Raw genomic sequence first — 21527 nt, 5'->3', positions numbered from 1 at the left:
GAGGGCTACAGGAGGGCTTTGTTGAAATGGATGCAGCTGACATCTATGGTGAATAGCACCCTGAAGTGAACATGCAGGCTCATTTTCATTCATTTGTATCTTAACACTGGTGTATCTTCTGCATCTATAATGACCAGTTATGAACATAATTAAATAGTATATGATTAGAAGTATATTAAAGAATATTGAAGTTCAAAACCTCCAAAGCAGGAACATTATTTAGCTGAGTGACACACCAGCTAAGAGATGATGAAACCGCGTGACTGGGCCACCCGAATACACGTCTGACCTCCAACCACTGCGAATGCGCGTGCAGGATCCACTCCAGGGTTCCCCACTAATTCCATGATTTCGTTTCCATGCAAGATACATAGTATATATTCCAAAAAAGAAAAAGACACACCTGTTGCCTTGGAAGATTCTTTCTCTAACTGCACTAAGTAGGGATGCCTGTGTGTGTGAAACACAGGCCCCTCTGCTTTCTGTCTGGGCCATTTGGCTCAGCTCACGCTGAAGTTCATTCCTTGCCAGCCAGACGGTGTCCTAACCTACCACCTCACAGGAGGCTCAATCTCAGACAGTGATGACACATAAAACAAGCTTGTGACTGCTGCTGGTTGCCCTAGAAATCAGCTCGAGGCCTCCTGAAGGATCAACAGGAGGTAGCTGAAAGTCTGAAAGGGGGCCAGAAACTTGAATGGCTGCAAGACAGGACTTTGCAGAAATAGAGAATGAGCGCTTAGAGCTGGCAGAGCGGCTGAGGAGGGCAGAGGCTGCAAGGAAGAAAGTGAAGGGCTGAGATGTTGTTTGTAAAGGTGGCGATGGATAGGGCGATGGCTGAAACAGAAGACCCCAGAGATAAAAAGCAAGGGGACCCGGGATCAGCAGAAGTAACCAAAGGTGCTCTGAGGAGAGGGTGCAGTGGGGGGCTGTGGAAGAGTCAGCCGGCAGTGCAGACCCCACCCTCGCACCCTCCTTTGGTGACAGACTCCGAATGGTTGGATCTGAGTGCAGAAGAACAGTAGGTATTCCTGTCCTCACATTTTGAGTAAAGGCAGGAGAATGTTCATTTGTCAGGGGATGAGTGTAGCACAGAAATGAATTATTAATTGCTTTGAGTCACACAGGCACATACCTGCCTCTGACACCAACCCGTGGAGCTTTGGCAAGTCACTGAACCTCTCTTACCTCAGTCCACTTTGCCATGAAATAGGGGAGAATGGGTACCTACCTCATATGGTTGGAAGACTCAGTAAAAGAATCTGAGTTCTTAGCACAATGCCTATTGTATGGTAAACTATAAATGTTGCTATGGAAATAATATAAGAACAGCTTAGGAAAGAAAAATATGAAAGCAGAAAGGAGACTTTGAGAAATCAGCTTTGCTAAACAGCAAATAGTCTTTTTTCCAGTTCCATGTTATAAAATCCTTCTTTTTCACTGCTAAGAGAGGCCAGAGAAACAATATTTACAACCCAGATTGCTAAACAGAACCTATTTGCTAACTAAGCAGCTGAAGAAATAAGAGGTCTTGATGCCTGAATGTGAGTGCTCTATCTTAAGGGATAAATTTGTTTTTTCCTGCATTAAATTAAAAAAACATTTGTAGTCAAGTTGTTTTATTATCTATCTAAAATGTAGACCTCACACAAGAATCATGAAACATGTTATAGTCAGATAGCTATTACTGGAAATTCATGATAGCTGATCAGTTATATTTATTCTTTATCACTTTATGCATAACTGAACTTAAAATGGACTTACTAGTTTTGAAACCTTAATTTCTCATCAAAGGTAAGTTCTTTGTTCTACCACCAACATCCACAAACAGTGGTTTGTGGAATTTGAAATAGTAACTAAGCCTTCCCTCTCCAGTGTTAAAATAAGACGTACTGTTGACAGTCTCAACCTCAAACACAATGTGGCTCTAACACTTTTATCAGAAAGCATTCCTTTCTCACTTCAAGGAAAGATAGAAGAACTTAAACACACCGTGGAGTCCTGCCTTTTGGACAGAGACATGCCTTTTGCTACATGTGAAAAATGAGTCCCAGATCAACTCCCTGTTACCATTCACACCAGAGCATATTCCCAAAACCTTTCTCCAAACCCCAGTATAATTTCTCTTTTTGCTCTTCTAGATTGGCCTGGGCCAAAAACACTCAAGACCCTCAGATTGCAGTAGGTTCACAGTCCCCATTAGAAAAGAAGATTAAGGTGAGGAAATATACTTACTATGAGCTTTGAAGCCAGTAATAGAATCATAAGTTTATCATGGAGGTTAAAAAAAAGGGGGGGGGGCTTAAGTATTTCAAGGGAGTGTGCTTTGCTTTCAGTGTTTAGTTCAGTGTCTGGTTCACTGAGCACCAGTGGTGCTGACTGGACAGCACCAAACAAAATCACCACCACCCACATTCTCACCGGGTTAGTCCAGTGAGGGACGTAGAGATTGAACAAATAGTTACCACAGACAGAACTGTTATGAAAAGGTGGGATTTTATTATTTAAACATGTCTTTAATTTTTTTAATTTTAATTTTTTTTAGTGGAGGTACTGGGGAATGAACCCAGGACCTTGTGCATGCTAAGGATGTGCTCTGCCACTAAGCTATACCCTCCCAGAAAGGATGGGATTTTATTTGAATGAGGATGTAGAATGTCTGAAGAAGTGACATTTAAGCTAAAACCTAAAAACTATATACTAAGTATCATAGTCAGAGCTGCTATATTGTGTGTTTGGGAGTATATGAAGGAAGAACACATGAAAATAGGTAGGAAAGAGAACAGAAAATTCAGTGTGGCTGTAGCAGAGGGAGCAGCCAGTCACCCTGAGAAGTGTGTTTGGAGACAAAGTCAGGAACCAGATTACAGGTGCCACACTGGAATTTGAGATTTTCTCCTAAAAGCAATAGGATTCTGTGCAGGAAAGCGATGTGCTCAGATTTATGCAATGCAGAGATCACTCTGGGTGGTGTGACGGGTCTGATGGGGCTGGGGACACAGGAAGAGAAGTGTGGATTTAGGAAAGCTAGTTATTGGCTTCGACCCTAGGCTGGGGGCACTTTGAAGTTAGAAGTGACAGGTTTGAGAAGGGGGAAGCTGAAGCGAACGCCCTGGAGGACGAGTCAAAAGGGATGTCAGGTCGGCGGTGTCCAGGTCTGAAGGTGGGTGCCTTGGCTGTCTGCCTTACCCCCCACTCCCACTCTAGAGTAGCATCTGACAGACGGTTTGTCACTTGTTGAAGGACCAACACTGTCCTTGTCCAAGGAAGCCGAAATGTGACTGTGCTCTCTTAAGTGCCAGTTTCTCTGCTGTTTTCCTACATTACATTTAAAAAACAACTAGAAAAGCAGGTGGAGGGGTAGCCGTGAGGTAGGAAGGGAATGAGGGGCTATTCAGGTACTTGGGGATATTTAGCTAATGGCTGGAGGAGTGAAGAGGGTCCAAGATAGCCCCAGTCACATGCCCTTGGCTATCGCCTGGAAGCCAGGAGAAAGTAAAGTATTTCAAGGAGGAGAGGGGTCACCTCTGCTGCTGAGAGGTCCAGTATGACAGGGCAGAGATGAGATCACTGGATTTGTCACTGGGGAGATGACTCATGACTGAGGCGAGAGCAGTCTCGGACAGGTGGTCGGGGATGGGAGCTGAACCTAAGAGGACTTTGGGGGAAATGTGAGGGGAGAAAGTGGAGGAGTAACTGCTTCCAGTTACACCGCGAAGGGGGCCAGGAATAGTCTTCTATTTTAAGATGATATTTACTGAAGCGTACTCTTATGCGGATAGAGTGATCCAGTAGACGGGAAATTTCGAAGCAGGAAAGGGAATTTGACCTTTGCAAACTGTAGCTCACGAAGCTAACAAGCTAACAAGAACCGGCTTTGACAGACGAAGCGGCAGTGTTTCCACCAGAAAGGCAGAAGGCAGCGTCCGGGACGGACGCTCAGGGCTGGTGGGAAGAGGACGGTGTTCCTGGGTGGCTGCTTCTGTTTTCTCCAGGACATCTAAGGCCGAGTCTTCAGCTAGGAGGGAGTGCCGGGGGGCGCAGAACGTGGGAGGTTTGATGAAGACATGAAGCCGCGAAGAGACCCTAACTGGGACATGTAAGCGTGGCAGGCAGGGCGGACAGCCCCCTGAGACCCATGCCATGGACGAACACAGAACGAAATAAAGGACAGCCAACTTAAAGAGCTCTAATACTTCCCCTTTGCAAAGGGTTTAGGTGGTGTCCATTCTTCAGAAGCAAGGAAACTGTTAGCCCAAAAGATTCAACAGGAGAATGAAACACTTCACAAACTTAAGGCCATGTCTTCTGACTTCCGGTTTGCCCAAGCAGAGGCATACTTCTATCACCACCACCAGCAAATGATGCTGGAAGAGGCTGCGCACACACAAAGTGACTCCGAAATGGGAAGTTAAAGAGGAGGAAGAGGAAAAAAGACCAAGTGAAAAAACAGAAGATGCTAAGAAACGGTGCTTCCCGGTGCCTGAGAAGGAGCTGAGACAGATAGAGAAACACATACACCGAGCCAAACAAGCCAGGGGCCTCAGGGACCACGAGTTCCGACCACTGCCTCTGAGAATCCCAAGTGAAATGCTCTTCCCCAAAGCATTAACACTGGAGAAGAATGAAAACACTGAAAGCATCCAGAAAATACACAAAACTAAGACCAAAGAGCACAGGCTGGCCTGGGCAGAGAAACAGATTAAGGGACATCAAGACCGAATGACTCGAGGGAGAGAACTCACAGAGCAAAGGAACCATCAGCGAGATGCTCAGAAACTCTCTGCCCAAGCTCCTCCTTTCCTAAAACCGCAGGTGGAGAAAGAGAAAGTAAAAGAACTTGAATGGGTCACAGCCTATCCACTTGTCCAGCCTTACCAAGACTCACTTATAGAAGTGACTGTTCTGATGGAAAAGTCAAATAAAGAGGATAAAATTAAAAAACCACTCCAAAGGGAGTTCTTGAGGATGCCACCATTTTTGAGGCGTCAACTAGAAAAACATAAAATTTGAATTATTTTCTAGATTTGTTATATCTTTTTTAGGCTGTAGCATTACCTTCATAGATGTTGGTGCAGTAAAACCTCCTATCCCCTAATTTTGTTTCTAACTGCATCACACTGGGGGAAAAAAAATTAAACCACAAGCACAGCATTCCCAAGTGTTTCAGCTATCTGTATAAATTACACAAAACTTGGTGAATTAAAACCACCACCATTTTATCTCACAATTCTGTATCAGGGATTCAGGCAGAGCTCAGCTGGGCAACTTTTCTGTCCCATGCAGCCCCACTGGGACTCCTTGGGGACATTCAGGGGATGGCTGGGCTAGTCTGCAGGGTCAAGATGGCTTGGTGCAGGGGTGGCTAGAAGGTTGAGCCTAGCTCCTTAGCTGGTCGCTCTCTCTGTCCACCCCCCCCCCCATTTAGTTTCAGAGCCATGTGGTAGTTGGACTTAAAACATGGTGACTCACGGCTCTGAGAAGCCTGTCAGATGCCACCAGGCTTCTTAAGACCTAGTCTCAGAAGTCCCAGAGCACCACTTCTGCTGTGTTCTACTGATCAAACAAGTCACCAAGACCAGCCCACATTCAAGGGGAGAGAAACAGACTCTCGCAAAAACACTTGCAGCCATTTTTTAATCTACCACCCCAAGCCTCTCCTTCATTATGCTTTTCATTGTTCTTTTATGGGAACACGGCTCCTAAGAATATGAACAAAAGAAATCTGCAATTCCACAGCTTCTGAGTTGGTCTTGACTAAAGAGCCCTGGCTCCCTCTCTATAAATATAGACAGAGTGTAAAAGCCTGTTACAGTTGTTATGCAGACAACACCTTGTCTTGTATTCTCCAGTGCACCTGAAATCTAACGGGATACCATGTACCTAGGCCTAAGCCCCAGCCCTGCCAGAGATCCAGGACTCTATGACGTAGCCCATAGGGGCTCACAATCTATTTGAGAAGGTGTAAAAGCTACACCGAGAATATGGACTAGAGGGTAGGGTAGCAGTTTATGGGGAACGCGGGGCCTGAGAATGCACTTTGGATGGTAACTCCTCAGGCAGGCAGAGCAGGCGGGAGAAACTCAACACCAGTGCCCCCTCCCGCCAGCCACCATCGGCACAGAAGTGAGGCCCAGCCTTATTTTAGTTTCAGTTCCACTGGGGGAACTCTGCTGGAAAAGGCGTGCAAACAATGTGAGAAGCACAAACGGAGGAACTGAGGTGAACAAAAGGTGCTGTTACAACACAAAGTTCTGGAAGGAAACAGGCTTTGGGGATGTTACCTGTGTTTGATTTTTAAGAGATGACATACTAGTTTTTTTTTCCTATTCAGAGGTCTAAAGAAGTAAAAGTGGCCCATAATCTCTCTGTCCAGGTAACTTCTGTTGATAATTTTTTAAAATAATGAAGAAGTGTGTGGTTAGAAAACTCAAACAATTACAGAAAGGTACAAAATGCAAAGTAACAGCTTTGGCCCCTTGGCTTGCAAAAGGGAACCACTTTTCTTGACAAGGAGTTTGAAACAAGTAGAAAGCAGATGAATGAAAAAGGCAGCTCTAAACACACATGCTTGAAAAATTAAAATGTTAAGACCACATGTTGCGTGATTCCCTTTGTGTGAAATGTCCAGAATAGGCAAATGTGTGGAGATAGAGACAGAAAATTTTTTGACAGAATGCAGGTTAGTGGTTGGTTGGGGCTGGGGGGTTAGGCGGGTAGGTGAGGAGGGGTGACTGACAGCTACTGAGTCCAAGGTTGAAGGGACAAAAATGTTCTAAAATTAGATTGTGGTGATGGACTGCACAACCCTGTGAATAGACCAAAAGGCAATAAATTACACAGTTTAAATGAGTGAACAGTATGGTATGTGACATATATCTCACTAAAGCTGCTTAACCAAAATGAAAGAGATGGCTAGAGTTCAGAGAGGAAGGAAGTGAGCCTGGAACCTGATCCTGCGAGGCTTTGGGCATCATTGAAGAGCTCAGGGTTTCAAATCCTGAAGACAGTGGGGAAACTGCTGAGAAACTGACAAGGAGTTGTGAAGAAAAGGAAGAGATCTGAAGGATGGACAGGAAGTGGGGAACGCAGATGGGAGTCAGGGGCAGCGAGCTGGGCAAGATACAGAGAATCAGGAGACCAAATGGGAATCCATGACTGAAGGTGGTAGAGGCTACACGGGGTAAAAGAGAAAAGAAATCCTGGGTTTCTTTCTGAGACAATAAAGTAGTAAAAACACCCGTGCAGGAATTACAGGGAAAACAAATTGGGGGGCCGTTTTAAACACATGTATAAAAGATGGCTCACATGTGGTCCAAAGAGCCATTGGTTACGTGCATCTGCAGCTTTTTAAAGAAGTTTAGTCAAAGTTTTGGCAATGTTCAGGATACAGATGTGTTATGTCATGAGAGTAAGGTCATGGAAGGGGAACCAGGGAAAGCATCAGACATATGATGCGCAGTTTTCAAAAGTGAATTTTCAAGTGTCAGATGCACAGCATTTATCCACTGGATTTAACAGATTTGGAAAGGAATCACCAATACATTTGGCGTCTAAGAGACCCCCAGTAGAATGGTGGGACAGCAGGTGCTCACTACACAGTTTGAGGTCTGACAAAGGGGGAGACAGCAAATGATTCTGATTTAAAAAGAGATAGGACAGTAGCCTGAGAAGCACCACAGTAATTTTTTTTAAGATGACAGACGAGCACAGTTGAAGGGAAAGTGCTAGATATGAAGAGGGGATGATGGACAGAATAGAGAGCCGAGGATGCAGGAATCCAGCGCCTCCACAGAACAGACACCTCCACCTCTGACAACAGAGGGAAGGAGTGAGAAAGGATGGATGCAGAAGGTGGGCGAATGGGAAAAGGAACCAACCATGACTCAGAGAACATCAAGGACTGGCCTGACGGACCAGCAAACACAGGAGCAGCGTTACTCACCCCGCTGTGTGGTTCCCTCTGGCCAATCAGCAGCCCTTGTGTACAAAGAGAGGACTGCGGGGAAGATGGATCCAGGGCTGGCACTGCTGGGGAAAGTGGTCCAGCCTGCCTTGAAAAAGGACCGAATAGTTTCTTATGTGTAAATCATAGGCTGAATCATATGAAAATGCTGCTACCTGACTGTATTTTACTTAAAAACAACAATTTCATATGGTGCAACTTAATATTTGTTGACTAGTTAACTGTACAGCTAAAAAAAAAGGTGTAAAAAGAATGATAATGATCTTTAGGCCATTAACAACCTAACCAAAACTTGCAATGGGATAGGACTGGAGAAAGGAGAAACTCTCCCAAGAACAGAAAATAAAGAATAACTACAATGATTTGTGAATATGGCAGTGAATTTCCTTTAATTAAAGATAACCATGACAAATTCATAAACTATCAAAAGCTACATTTTACTAAAAACAATATGTCTTTAAAAATGTCTAATCATACAATATATACAATACATGCTGCTTTCCTTTTTGGATTTCACTATCCACGTGAGTCCTAAAAAAAGGGAAAATAGCTGGTTAACAGTTTATAAATGATAAATTGAAAGTTCATTTAAGATACATTAATGAAATCTAACAACTAGTGTCTCCTCAGTGAGGAGGGGCCAGTTACACCCACATTATATATCTCAGGTCAGTTCTCGTTCCTTCAATTATCTTGGAACAAAAGAAGCTCAATTAATTGAGGCACAGATTAAAGAGTTTCCATTAAGTACGAAAAAGCTAATTTTAACTTACAAAATCAAAGAAAATTCGAGCTAGAAAAAAAAAATCTTGGCAATTACCTAGTTCAAAATTCCCCCATTTCATGGACAGATTTATAGACAAGGAAAATGAAGCTAAGTGAGATAAAGTGACTTGCCCAACATTTTAAAGGGGCAGAGCCCACTGAATCCAGTCTCCAGATTCCCATCCACAGCTGCGTGCAGTACAGAAAGCCAGATCACTACTAAGATTTCCTACTAGCAATGTTCTCTTTCGAAAAAATGAATTATTTCATGAGCATTACTCAAATTTCAGACATGCCCATTACCAACATCATTCCAAGGTAATTCTGTCTCAATCCTCCTTTTCTACTTTGTATCTACAAAATAAATGAATCTAATGGGACAGTGAACAAAGCTGATGGGAGGATTCAGTATTCCACTTAGCTAATTTATCAATCTGTCAGGGGGAGAAAAGCCAAACCAAGAACAATCTCCTGCTCTGTCTCTTTCAACTTCAAGTCTTAAGAACACCAAAGTAATCAACCCATGAAGGGAACTTGCAACCACTAGGTTCTCTTCTGCCTTTTTTACCACTTAACACACAGTTCTAAGAATGGGACACTAGAGGGAAGCAAAATCCAAATTTCACCAGAATGTGAAAAAGTGAAAAATAAACTTAAATAAACACACACAGCCACCCGATAGAAAACGTTACCTTTAGCTGGTGTCAAGCACTTAGCCTCGGCTGGCTTTGCCTTGAAGCAATCACAGCCTCTGAGATCTCAAAGGTCTTCACAATCTCCTGGTGGAGAAGAAAGAACATTTGGGCACTGGGTTTACAGCAGATGGCTTCTTGGAGATGAACCGCCCGGGGCCACATACAGGGCTTTACCTCCCAGTCGCGATAACTCAAAGCTATAATTCCTTGATTCCTAATTTGAGTGTTTTGGTCAATTCCTTCATTTTCTTCGTTAATATTAACAGGCTCTGTTTGAAAGACAAAGTTTTCAGGTTGTCAAATCAGAAGAGGTAATCTGAACAGAAACCAATGAATAATAGGAATGAAACCTGTATCGAGAAGATACGTAGAATGTTACATGCTTATTACAATTTCATGCATTATTGTGTTGTAGTATTATTACTATAGCAAGTAATTCCACTTGTTTCCATTAAAAAAAATGTGGTAGAATAACAGATCCAATCACTTGGAAACCTCTGCATAGCTATGAACCAACCACAGAGCTAAGGCCTAGTGAGTCCAATATGAAATTAAGAACTTTTAAAGTAACAGGTAAGTACAATAAAAGTACTTCATCCTCTACAGGAGAGCTTAGAAGGAAAAGAGTGATAGAGAGTGTGAAATCCTTCAACCAAGAATTAAAGATTCTCTCAGGGAGACGAGGAGCTGGCGTTAGAAAATAGGAAGAAGGAAACTTAAAAAAAAACTGCAATCAGAAATTTTCTAAATTAAAATTTAAGGGAAATTATATCATTTCTTGTTAATTTTTACAGCAGTAGATGGTGAATCAATGATACAGATGAATCCATTGGTTTTAAACTATGATCAAGTTTTTAGTATTTTCAGTTAGTTGAGCAAAACACAGCACTGAAAAAAGTTTGTTACCTAAGATAAAAACGCATTTATATTTAATAAGATACATTTCACCAACTCTAATAACAAATATATTTTCTCTAAAAGTAATTTTTCTGAACACAGGATCACTTACCTATTATTGGCAATCGGTCTTGGTCAAGTCTTATTCTTGCAAAACCATCCTAAAACACAAACGTGATTTTAGGAGAAGACTAAAATTTAGATTCAAAAACCTATACCCATTGGATGAAGTAAATTACTCAATTAGAAAATTCTGTATCTTAGACAATCAAAATGTACTGTGAGGATAATGAGATTATATGGACAAGCCTTCTCCAACATCTTTCTCTACACGGACTATCTCTCAGGTTCTAATCAGCAATTTTACCCAGACACAGCCTCCATCCTGAAGATCTCTAAAATAAATCTGTAACCATCTTGCCTCTTTAACTGATTCACTGTTTGAATACTCCGCATTTTATTATGCATAATTCTATCAGTTACCATTGCCAAATATGCTTCTGATCTCATTTCTGGAAAAATACTTTGGTCAATAACAGATTTTTGTCTAAGGTTAAAATCAAAGTCATCTTACAAGTGCAGGAATGCAACCTAAGACTAAAAAGACAGACTAGAGCAAATTCTTAAAGTATATTTCTGAGTATGTTTCTTTTTACCCATCTATTTTGAAATTATTTCAAACTTAGTTATCTGTAGTTCCATATTCATATTTTGCCAATTCTATCTCTTAAAAATTTCTAGGATATAAAAGCAAGCACATAAATTTCTAGCTAGTTTCTTCTGCCTACAGCTTGTCAACATTTTGCTACAATGGATCTAAGACACATTTTGGTTTGTACAGATTCCTTTGCCAGCTCCCATCTATAGCTGTTATTATTTATCCTTTTAAAAGCATATAAAAGCAATTAGAGAAATAATCTTGAGTCTTACCCTTATAATAAAGGAAACATGAAAGATGTTTTCCACTGTTCGGGGGAAAGAATGTGGATCAATCACAAAGTCGAAGAAGGACATAGGAGTATCAGCTACAGAAAAAAGAGGAAAAGATTCTTCAATATAGGAAAAATTATTTTTGCTTACCAATAAGACCAATACTCGCTAGCGTTAGCCAGAGAAAGGCAATGGGCACTCATCCTTTTGTGGGCTGGAAATCAGTACAACCCTGCAGGAGGCAATTTGGCGTATCTATTAAAAATCTACATGCCCACTCACCTGGCAACCCACTTCTAAAAAGCTGTCCTACAGAAATATTAGCACATGTGCACAAAGTTGTGTGCCAAGATTTTCCACCCCAGCAGTTTATACAAAAGTAAAATGCTACTTGCCCACTAATAGAGGATTTGTTAAATATATTTATGACATAGCCCCCCAGTGGGAATTACTGAAAATGGAAGTGAGAAATCCATATGGGAAAACGTCCACGTGGGGAAGTCGTGTTGCATAAGATGTATATATTATGATTAGCTTTGAAAAAAGCAAAAAAACAATTATAAAAAAAATCCCAACTACTTAGTTGCATATTTATATGACTGACATAAACAGAAGAAAATCTGAAAATATACGCATCACATTTTATAAGTGCTGACATCTAGGGAATGAGGGTGGGTGGAACAGGTACTTGACTTGTTACTCTTCTCACTTCTATGGCATGTATTGTTTTGTAACAAAAAAAAATCTTTTAAAAATAAAAAATGAGAAGTTAGAATTTACTTCGCCAGTGTTCTCACATGGGATTTCTGAAGAGGAGAAGCCTCATTAAATACATACGCCAAGGAAGAATCAAAATGACTCAGCCTTCACCTATAACTGAAAATGCCTTTTAAATCAAAATAAGTTCTCATTGAAAGTGACACCGGTCTAACTGATAAATACAAAATGCCCCATTTGGAACTTGGTATCATACTTACGATCTTCTTGAAAATATGTTTGCAACAATCCCAAGATTCTTTCTACTTCTTTTTCTGTTGCTTCTTGATGAGATTCTTCCATTCTTTTTAACTGAAAATACAAAGTCATTATCAAGCAGACTGACCTTCTTGCCCGCCTGTTAACCTTTCCCGCTCCCTTACATGGCCAAATTCCTCTAAATATCTTTTATGGGGGATGGCTAGCAGTTTTTATCCCTGTCTTAAAATTTATAGTTTAAAAAAAAAGATTTTTCTAGTTTTAGTAACATTTTTATATTAATTTTCTAACAGAGGAGTAACATTACCAAATCAACCATTTTCAGGTTAAATATGACATACAAATACAAAATACAGAAGGGGCAGTTCAGAACAGTGGGTCTCAACTGGGAATGATTCTGTCCCCAAGGGGACATTTGCTAATATTTGGTGTCATACGTGGGGTTTGGGGGGGAAGGATGCCCTTTCTAGGAGGACGAGGCCAAGGATACTGCTAACCACCCACAATGCGCAGAATAGCCTCTCACAACAAAGATTTTCCAGCCCCAAATGCTGATAGTGCTGAGTTTAAGAGACCCTGGTTTGGGAGAACTAATCCAAACTACAGAACTGAGTTAAAACTAAGAAAAGTGGTCAATCCGATAAAATATTTAAAGGCTTAAATAAATAAAAAAATGATTCAAACATTAAATGATTCCTTTTAAGTGACAGAACCTGACTCCAGACCCTAACACTTAGAAAAGATGGCCAGATTACATGTATCATTACACTAATGGCTATTTCAACTTTAGGTGTTTTAAAAAGCAACATTTGAAAAAAACAAACCTGGGCAGGCATTGCCTGCTGCTCTTCTATCATACGAACTTTTCTTGGACGATCAACTCGTGGCTTTGGCACAGGAGCCTCTCCTTGTATTGAACCCAACCTAATGAAAAATACGCTTTCATGTCTTTTTTGGTTTGTTTTTAAAACAAACTAATTTCACGAGCTGAAAGGAGTTCCCAATGGCATAGGCAAATTCAGACCAGGCGTCAGTGATGAATGAGCTGACATCAGACCAAGACTCATGTCAGGTTTGTGACATCCTTTCTGCTCCCTTTGTGTTTCTAAAAGAACTCCTAGGAGCTTGACTCGACCATAGATACCTCCTCAAGCATCTTCAGACTTTAGTCAGTGAATATGCCTGTGGTTTTCCCAGCCAGCCTATTGAGTTTCGCAAAGCCAACTTCAGAGATCAGGGGAAGGATGAACAAGTGGGGAAGGCGAACAAGCAGCTCCACTAGGGTAAAAAGCCTTTGGTGTAGGGGTGCCAGGGCAGAGGCCCACAGCCTGGGACCGCAGAACACACCTGAGGACAACAGGTCAAGCAGAGGCTATGGCATTCCTTTCCCTTTTGGAAAAAAAGCTTCCATGCAGATTTAAGCTACAGTAATAGACATACTGTGTAGAAACCAAGGCCTAGAGAATTTAGACCCAAGTGGTCCCTACACTTGAAGAGATCAAAGTATGCAGTGTAGATGGACAGATATTCATGCACACAGATCCATTTCCATATAACATGGTAGATCCTTCAGTGCTGTACTGGAGAATTACTTAAGCGCTAGCAGAGCATCTGGGCAGAGGGATCTACCCAGACATGGGACGGATCTGGTTGTGAAATCTGATCCTACACTGATTCCTCTGTCTAGAGAAGTTACTAGAGGCTTCCAAGTTGGGGCCTGTGGTATAAGTAAACCTTATCAGATGGAAAAAAATGGGAGAAAGGACACTGTAGGCCAAGGAACAGCAAGTGCAAGGCTGCAAAGCTGCAAATAATTCATTGTGGCTGCAAACTGGGCTAGATGGTGAGATGAAGTCGAGTCACATAACAAAAGGCTATCTTTAGATCCCAGGATTTATGACAGAGCCTAGAACTCAACAGCAAAAAAAAAAAAAAAAAAAAAAAAGATCTGGACTTGTCCTATCACAAAGAAGTTTGCTGTTTTTGCTATAATATACAGTGGTTCCGGGCACTTGAGTTAACAAAAGTCTTGTTGAAAAGAGATGCCTGGCCCCACACTACAGGCCTATTACATCGGCACCTCCAAAGCCTCTATCTGAGACGCTACTGATCTCAGGAGGACTAGAAGAGTCATCAGAAGAGACAAATGCCCCGGGGCTATTCACTTAAGGAAGAAACGACTTGGGTGGTTACCCTAGAGAAATTATCCACAAGGCATTTGAAGGCTCTCTTAGAAAAGAACCAGTACAAGCTGTTTCTCGTTACTTCACAGGACTGAGCTGGGAAAGTAAAGCCAATTCCCATTTGAGAATAAAGAAAAGCTTTTCAAAATCAGAGCTGTGTCCAAAAAATGACCTGGGCAGTTTAAGTGACAGTGGCTCGAGAAGTCTTCATGTCATACAGGTCAGAAATCATCCAACAGGGAATTACAGTAAATGGTACTTTACATATATTGGTAACAAATCTTATGAAACCTTTCATGGGAGGTATCAACCTTCTACATGCTAAGGATTTAAAGAGGATGAAACAAAGCCAGACATGATGTCACAGACCCAAAGTCTTCCACGCTGGGAAACAAAGGGGCCGGCAGAGTGCCTGGGTAAGGGATGCTAGGCCACGGCCTTCGCTGCTTAAATTAAGCAGGATGAGGTTCCAAGCACATCAAGATTGTACAGGCTCTTAAACCAATGGCATCATGATCATCACCTCTACAATACCAAATAACTTTTCTGTCCCTAAAGAGCAATTTAAGGATTACAAATGGCCAGTGTGTCAGATTTTTAAAATCATCTTACAGGAAGTGGAATGTATGGGTTTTATTAAAGGTGTTTTCTGCTGTTTTGCCTGATATTTTCCAGGAGTCATAGACTATGAATTCAAAATCAGAACTATCTTCATCACGGATGAGTTCTTCAGCTTCTAGCGGATTTACACCCATATGTGTCAGCTACAAAAATGAAGGGAAACAAAAACCCCAGTTAAGCCACAAGCAATCATTTACCACGTCCAATAATCTCTATCACTAAACAAGAGGCCAGAGGCAGTCTGTTTTGACTGTTCTAATATGTTGGCTAAATTTCTTATCATAAAGATAATCTTATATATGTAAATTCCTATTTTCAAAAGTATCGTCTTTTTGGCAGAAGATATTCCTCAATGTACTTAGAATTTTTGAGTGAGAAAGTAAGATGCTCTAGACCGATGGATCTCAACCAGGTGATTTTGCCTGCACCCAGGGGTCTTTTGGCATTATGTCTGGAGATATTTCTGGTTGTCACAACTCGGGGAGGGGGCGGAGGGGACAGGGTTACTGGCAGCTACTGGGTAGAAGCTAGGATACTGTTTAACATCCTTCAAGGTATAGTTCAGGCCCCCACGACCATGACTCACCCAGCCTGAAATGTCCTTAGTGCCAAGGCTGAGAAACCCTGCTTAGCCCACCGCAGGCTGAGAGGTTGACGTACCAGAAGAACTAACCCCGCTGGGAATTTCTGATCACAAGTCATTCATTTTTAAAGAATCAGTAAAGCTGCATTAGCATAAAAACATGAAATCATATCCCAAAGCAAAAGTTCCGAGACAGAACAGGGGAGTTTGGCTAGCTTTCAATTTTCCTTTTTAGCCAACCTCCTGGAGCCCTCTATTCAGCTTTATCTCAGCACTTGCAGACAGCATGGTCTAGCGTCAGGCATCTTAAAATGGCCTTCCTGGGAAGAGTTGGCAGAAGTCTAATAATTCTCTTATTTCAAGCTATCTCACAGAAAATGCATTATATTAAATTTATTTTTATGAAAGTACACGTTACATGATAAAATTATGAAATGCCTAGAAGTTATCAAATTAAAATGGTAGTATCATATATAAACAATAATCAAAAAGCCCTCAGAGAACTTAACCCTTTAAAGGCAATTAAACTTTGAAAAAAAGAGAGGCTGCAAGAACCCAGTCAGAGAGGTGTGGTCAGCTCCCCTCCCCTCTCCTGCTGCCCCGTCCCACACCACACGCTTGGAGAAGGATGCTTCCATTTTTGTGGTCAAATCTGGCAATTTATAGTCTTTATATTTGCTACTATATTTTTAAAAAGTCTTTCCCCATCCAGAGACTAGACAGCTATTAATTTAGGGTTTTACACTGACGGCTTTAAGACTTTGGGAATTTATTTTGATATGTTATTTAAAGTACAAAGCTCACCCTGATAAAAGTAATTTTTAAAAAGATTACCCAATATATGGCCAACTCTATTTACTGAGTTATACATTAGGGTGCATTTTTCAAAATGCACTATACCTCAAAATTTAAAAGTTAAAGAAAAAGGAAATTTTAAGGTTTGAAACTTAAGGAAGTTAAACTTAGATTTTAAAAAATTTAAGGTTTTAAAAACAACAAAAAACCTCGTCTGCCTCATACTTTTACAAAATAATTTATCTGGTCAGATCTCATGGTACTAAATCATTTTAATAACCATTTAATAAACATTCAGACAGGAATTCAGTGTCCAAGCAAACATGCTAGGGCAGAGATTGGCTCAGAGCAGAACCAAGGGGGAAAAAACCAGCAGAGTCTCATTGCACTTTTTTTTTGGTCAATCAGTCAACCAAAAATTTCAAAATTTCAGGTAGCAACCATTCAAATGTATTAAGAGGCAAAGAAAGGTGAATAAAACCACCACCAAAAAAAATCCCAAAAGCAGAACCCCAATCATATTCATATGGTTCTGAAATATTCTCCAAGACAGACCAAAATGTGCCCCCTCCAGCAGTCCTAACTCATCTCCAGCTGAACTCTGCCACTTGCAACGTGGGCTTTTGCCCAGCTCAGGACAAAGGTTCCAGGTCACTGAGAATGTGCTAAAACATTTATGAACGGATAGTTGAGTGAGGAAAAAACATGGCCATTCAAAATAAACATAGCACTCAGAGTCTTAGAAGGCCAGGAGATTTTCAAACTGCTCTAAACTCCCAACCTAGATTCCACCATTAGCTCTCACATCATCTGGTTTAATTTGATAAGATCTCTTTGGAGGTATCTGAGACCAAAAAAAGGAAAAATGAAGTGAAAACCCTTTGCATATGGATATCAGCCAAGTACATAATTATACAGCATGTGCAGATAAAACATTTTTTGTTAAGATTCTGTAGCTTTGAACTTACTAGAGTTTCAACATATCTTAACATATCAAACGAGTTCAGATCAGAACGCAGCTGCTTTGCCTTCTCTTTGCCCAAATCTGAAGCCAAAACAAGAAACTGGGCATCAAGGACTGCTTCTCTTGCTCGGGACACTATTCAAAAAAGAAGGAAAATACACATATTACAGCATACACGTTATCCACAGGTATTTCCCCTAAATTTCCAACTACTTACTCCGCATTTCCCACTGGACCAAAAAAATCTCAAACATACCCATCTCTGTCTAAAAATTGGTTCCCCTGCCCAACTTACCAAAATCTGAAATCAAAGCTGACCAGTCTTCCTAAAAGCCAGCTCTCTCTGCACTTTTCCTACTCCTGGGAACTGAACCACAATTTTTTTTTAATTGAAGTATAGTCAATTTACAATGCTGTGTCAATTTCTGGTGACAAGCATAATGTTTCAGTCATATAAACCACAATCTCTTAATAATCCCAGTTTAATACTACCTTCACCATCTCTAACACTTGCTTTTCCCATTGACTCCAGTAACCCATCCCAGTCACTATTAACACCTGCGAGGGTGATGTAAGTCAGACTGAATGTCCAATATGTGTAAGGCACTGTGCTTGGCGTGGTGGTTTGCTGACCAGCAACAAGTAAGTTGTCCTGGAACGTCAACTGAAATAACACACTGGACAGGCAGCAGGGATGCACGCCTCCGCCCAGCAGCATCAACACCACCAAGTGAGCGGTCTACAGGCAGCAGGGCTGTGACCTCTGGGCATGGATGATCCAAAAACGTCTGACAGAGGACATGGGATTTAAGATAAGCTATAGAGAGAAAAGGTTTAAATCAAAGGAGACAAGAGGCAACGGGGCAGGGAAACCAAGCATGAAGTTTGGGGAGATGACGGAAGGGTCCACTGCAGCAAACAGCAGAGCTGAGGGGCATGGGTTTAATCAGACCCCGACGGTAACAGGCAGTGGGAGGAAGTGCTCTGGGAACACTGGCAAAGTTGAATGGAAAAGGAAGCCAAGAAGAGACAAACACGGGGAAGTTCAGATACAGAAATGCCTACGCCCGGCTTGCTCCTCAAGGCCATTTCATCTGAATCACCAATTTCCCAAACACTCCTCAGGCTGGTGAACTTACTGACTCCAGGTTTTGTAGTCACGTGTTACTTTTTCCTCCGTTTTATATCGGGAGACTTGCTGTCTAAGAGACAATGAGTGACAGAACGAAGCAGAGGCAGATGCTAGAGAAGCTGGTTCCTGGGCTGTCCTAGATCTCCCGAGCCCAGCATCCTCACAGCACCTACTGGGAGAAGAGTGCAGATCTCTCCCGGATGGAGCCACGCCTCTGAAGACTTAAAACTGAGAACATCAAATCCACAAATACAGACAATACAGAATTTGATGCTTGCTGACCACCTCCTAGGGCCCAGTTGAGTGTATAACTCTGCCTTAAAGAGGTGACCCCGTCAGCACAGTGGAAATGGCCAAGGGGGAAATGATCTGTTGATCAAGAAATTTTAAGATGGGTGAATAATAATAATAATGAGGCAAATGAGTCAAGAGTAACCTTGAGGAGAGGGACTAGGGGGCCTGGCCCTCCAGGCTTGGGAGAGAAGAAAAAGCTACAGAGGGTGGAGAAGGGATTTCACTGGGTGAAAAGGCAAGACTTGCTTCCAGAAGGTTTGATGAGATTTAGTAAACTGGTAGACCAAGGTGGGGGATGGTAAGGAAGCTGCAGTCAGAGCAAGAAGGACATAAATTTGAAAGCATTTAGATAGAAAATGTTAAAAGGGGACAATGTTTAAGCTATTAGCTATACTAAGGAATGAGCAGATATAAATGTCCTGGTCCTCAAAGAACATGAGGAATTGTGGTGTCCGGGCAGCGCCAAGTTCTGCTGACGCCTTTACCCACATTTGTCTGCACTCTCCCCTTCTGTTCCCACAGAACTAAAGAGGAAGGCTTGGAAGGAAACGTGGTCTGGAAACTCATCCTAGGGCTCCATGACCCAGGGCCCACATCAAGGGTTACCCCTGGCGTGTCCTCTGTCATCAAACACATAGCCTGCTCTTAGCACCAACACTGCCGTTGCTTTTAATTCAAACCAAGATTATTTTTTAGAGCCCCCCAACAATGGTCTAGAGTTCAGTGTCGATACTTCTGTCTCTCTTTCCCTCTCCCTTTCACACGGGTATGCACACACACACTCACACACCACCCTGACTGGAGACCAAAAGGTCCACCTGTAGACATGGCCACCCGCAACTCGGTTATAAGTGAATCAAGAGCAAGGAGCTGAGGGAGGGGAGGCTGGGAGGAGAACAGGGAAAGAAACAGGCTGTCAGAGGCCAGCTCAGGTTTTCCTTTAATTCATCCATTCAAGCAATGCAGCCTGGGGGCACAGCAGTAAAAACCGGAGAAAGAGTAGAAAGATAATACATGGAACATTCTCAAACTTGAACAAGCAACAGAACAAGGGCGGGGGGGGGGGGCGGGGGCGGTGGCTTGTTAAAACAGACTCCTGCCCCCCCCCCCCAAATTTCATGTCAAGCGCTTAGGAAATGGTAAGTGTACAATAAAAGCAGTAGTATTGCCACAGTGAAAAACGCTCCCAAACTAGTAAAGCACTATTATAAATATGAGATTTGATTGATGTCAGTAATTCTGCTCTTATGTAAAACTAATTAAAACCATTCCCAAACATATGGTAACAAAAAGCTTCCATACATAAAATAATGAATTACCTCCATTAAACAGAGTATTGGCCTCTTCAAGAACCTCTGTCAACTTGTCGCTGGCATTCAATATATCTTCTCGGTTTTCTATTTTGAAAAAACACAAGCTTTGGGAAACGTGCTCTTCACTAACAAGTCCTTGACAAAGTAATCACCCGCAGCAATAAAGCCAAGCCCCGTCCCTCTGCTCCCCAGGGAGTTACTTCCAAAAGATGAAGCTGAAAAGATGAACGGCCAAGAAAAATAAAGGTGACTGAACCCTTTCAGCAGAATGTACTTTAAAATTAAGGGAACCCAGATGGCTCCCACCAACCTTCACCCAAAGGGCTCCACTCCTGCAGCCTCTGAGAAGCGCTTCTAACAGAGTGGCTCTCTGCCAGCCACAGGATCCCCTGGGCCACCCACTGTTGCAGATTGGGTACGTCTGGGGTGTGGTCCGATGATTTGCATTTCTGAAGGCTCTCAGGTAACGCTGCCGCTGCTGGGAGGGTGACCACTTGCGGGGAACAGCGGGATGCAAGAAAAGGAGCACGGGGTCGGCGTGCCGCCTCTCCCCCTTCCTGGCCATCTGGGCTAGGGCGAGTCCCGGACCGCGCCCGGTCTCTAGCTGTGCCGTCCTGCCCATCGGGGACCTGAGCGCCCCTGCAAAGGTCGTGCAGCCCGGTCCACATGATGGATGTGGGAGCGCTTCGCAAGTCAACCGAGACGCGGCCGGGCGGCGCGGGGCTAGCCCCCCGCGCCGTTGGTCAGCCCCGCCGCACAGGGCCTGCGCCCGGCCCCCGCCCCTACGCCGCCCCGCGCCCCGCGCCCCGCCTTACGCTGGACCGAGTTGATGAGCGCCCGGTACTGATGGCGGATCTGGCGGCACAGGCCGTGGTCAGTCTCCGCCTCCAAGCTCGCCGGGTCCATCATCTCGTCCCCGGAGTCCGACGGCTCTGTGTCCTCCAAGCTCGGGCGCTCTGGGGCCTCCCTGCGCTCGGGAGCGGCGCCGCGGCGGGACACGGGCGACAGCGGGGACCGCGAGCGGGAACGGGAGCGGGTGCGATCCCGGTGCGGGTCGCGGCCCCGGCCCCGGCCCTCCGACCGGCGGCCGCTGCTGTCCCCCGACATCGCGCCCAGCCGCCGTGCAACTTCGGAACGGCGGAAGTTCGCGCCAGAAACTGAAACCCCTGCTCGGCGCGAGCGCCGCTCCCCGCGGAACGCGGCTCCCCGGCCGGCGCGAGCGCACAGCGACGCCTGTGGCTGGAGGCCGGCGGCGGGGCCGGGGCCGGGGGCGCGGTGGTTAGAGCGCCGCCCCGCCCGCCCCGAGGGCGGCGCAGGCCCTTGACCTCGCGTGAAGTTTGGCGTGCCAGGATCCCACTTGCTCCACCCTGCAAGGTGTGTAGGGTCTTGGTTGTCTGGTCCCCCGTGCCCACCC

The 21527-nt window shown here is 43.4% G+C and overlaps 2 protein-coding genes across 3 annotated transcripts in view; both read right to left on the bottom strand.

Moving 5' to 3' along the window:
- The window catches only part of ATE1 (arginyltransferase 1), a 171886-nt gene extending 163705 nt beyond the window's left edge, over positions 1-8181 (bottom strand). The window contains exon 1 of the mRNA XM_032490746.1: positions 7946-8181. The gene's annotated coding sequence lies outside the window, so the exon portion shown is untranslated. The remainder of the gene's footprint in view (positions 1-7945) is intronic.
- Positions 8182-8328: 147 nt separating this feature from the next.
- NSMCE4A (NSE4 homolog A, SMC5-SMC6 complex component) lies at positions 8329-21326 on the bottom strand. 2 transcript variants are annotated; one of them, XM_032490750.1, is made up of 11 exons: positions 20929-21326; positions 20120-20197; positions 17379-17509; positions 15024-15175; positions 13053-13152; positions 12231-12321; positions 11254-11348; positions 10436-10484; positions 9601-9695; positions 9424-9510; positions 8329-8497 (listed from the first exon to the last, which is right to left on the bottom strand). In XM_032490750.1, exons 1-10 carry the CDS (start codon positions 21218-21220, stop codon positions 9436-9438), a joined length of 1158 nt encoding a protein of 385 aa, XP_032346641.1. In that variant the 5' UTR covers positions 21221-21326; the 3' UTR covers positions 8329-8497; positions 9424-9435. The 2 variants fall into 2 exon arrangements, with proteins under 2 accessions (XP_032346641.1, XP_032346640.1); XM_032490749.1 differs by lacking the exon at positions 20929-21326 and adding an exon at positions 20424-20873 and having other exon boundaries at positions 8337-8497.
- Between the last annotated feature and the right edge of the window lie 201 nt (positions 21327-21527).

This window comes from Camelus ferus, chromosome 11 (genome assembly GCF_009834535.1).
Source record: "Camelus ferus isolate YT-003-E chromosome 11, BCGSAC_Cfer_1.0, whole genome shotgun sequence".
Classification (NCBI taxonomy): Eukaryota; Metazoa; Chordata; class Mammalia; order Artiodactyla; family Camelidae; genus Camelus; species Camelus ferus.
Note: the sequence above shows the minus strand (reverse complement) of the source record. Positions and strands in the feature narration are given on the sequence as shown.

Coding starts and splice junctions, on each gene's coding strand:
- NSMCE4A (XM_032490749.1), bottom strand. CDS start 20,781: ATGTGGACCGGGCTGCACGACCTTTGCAGGGGCGCTCAGGTCCCCGAT. Junction 17,510..20,119: donor CAATACTCTGTTTAATGGAG/GTAATTCATTAT, acceptor TTTTTTGAATAG/TGTCCCGAGCAAGAGAAGCA. Junction 9,696..10,435: donor AGACCGATTGCCAATAATAG/GTAAGTGATCCT, acceptor TCTTTCAAACAG/AGCCTGTTAATATTAACGAA.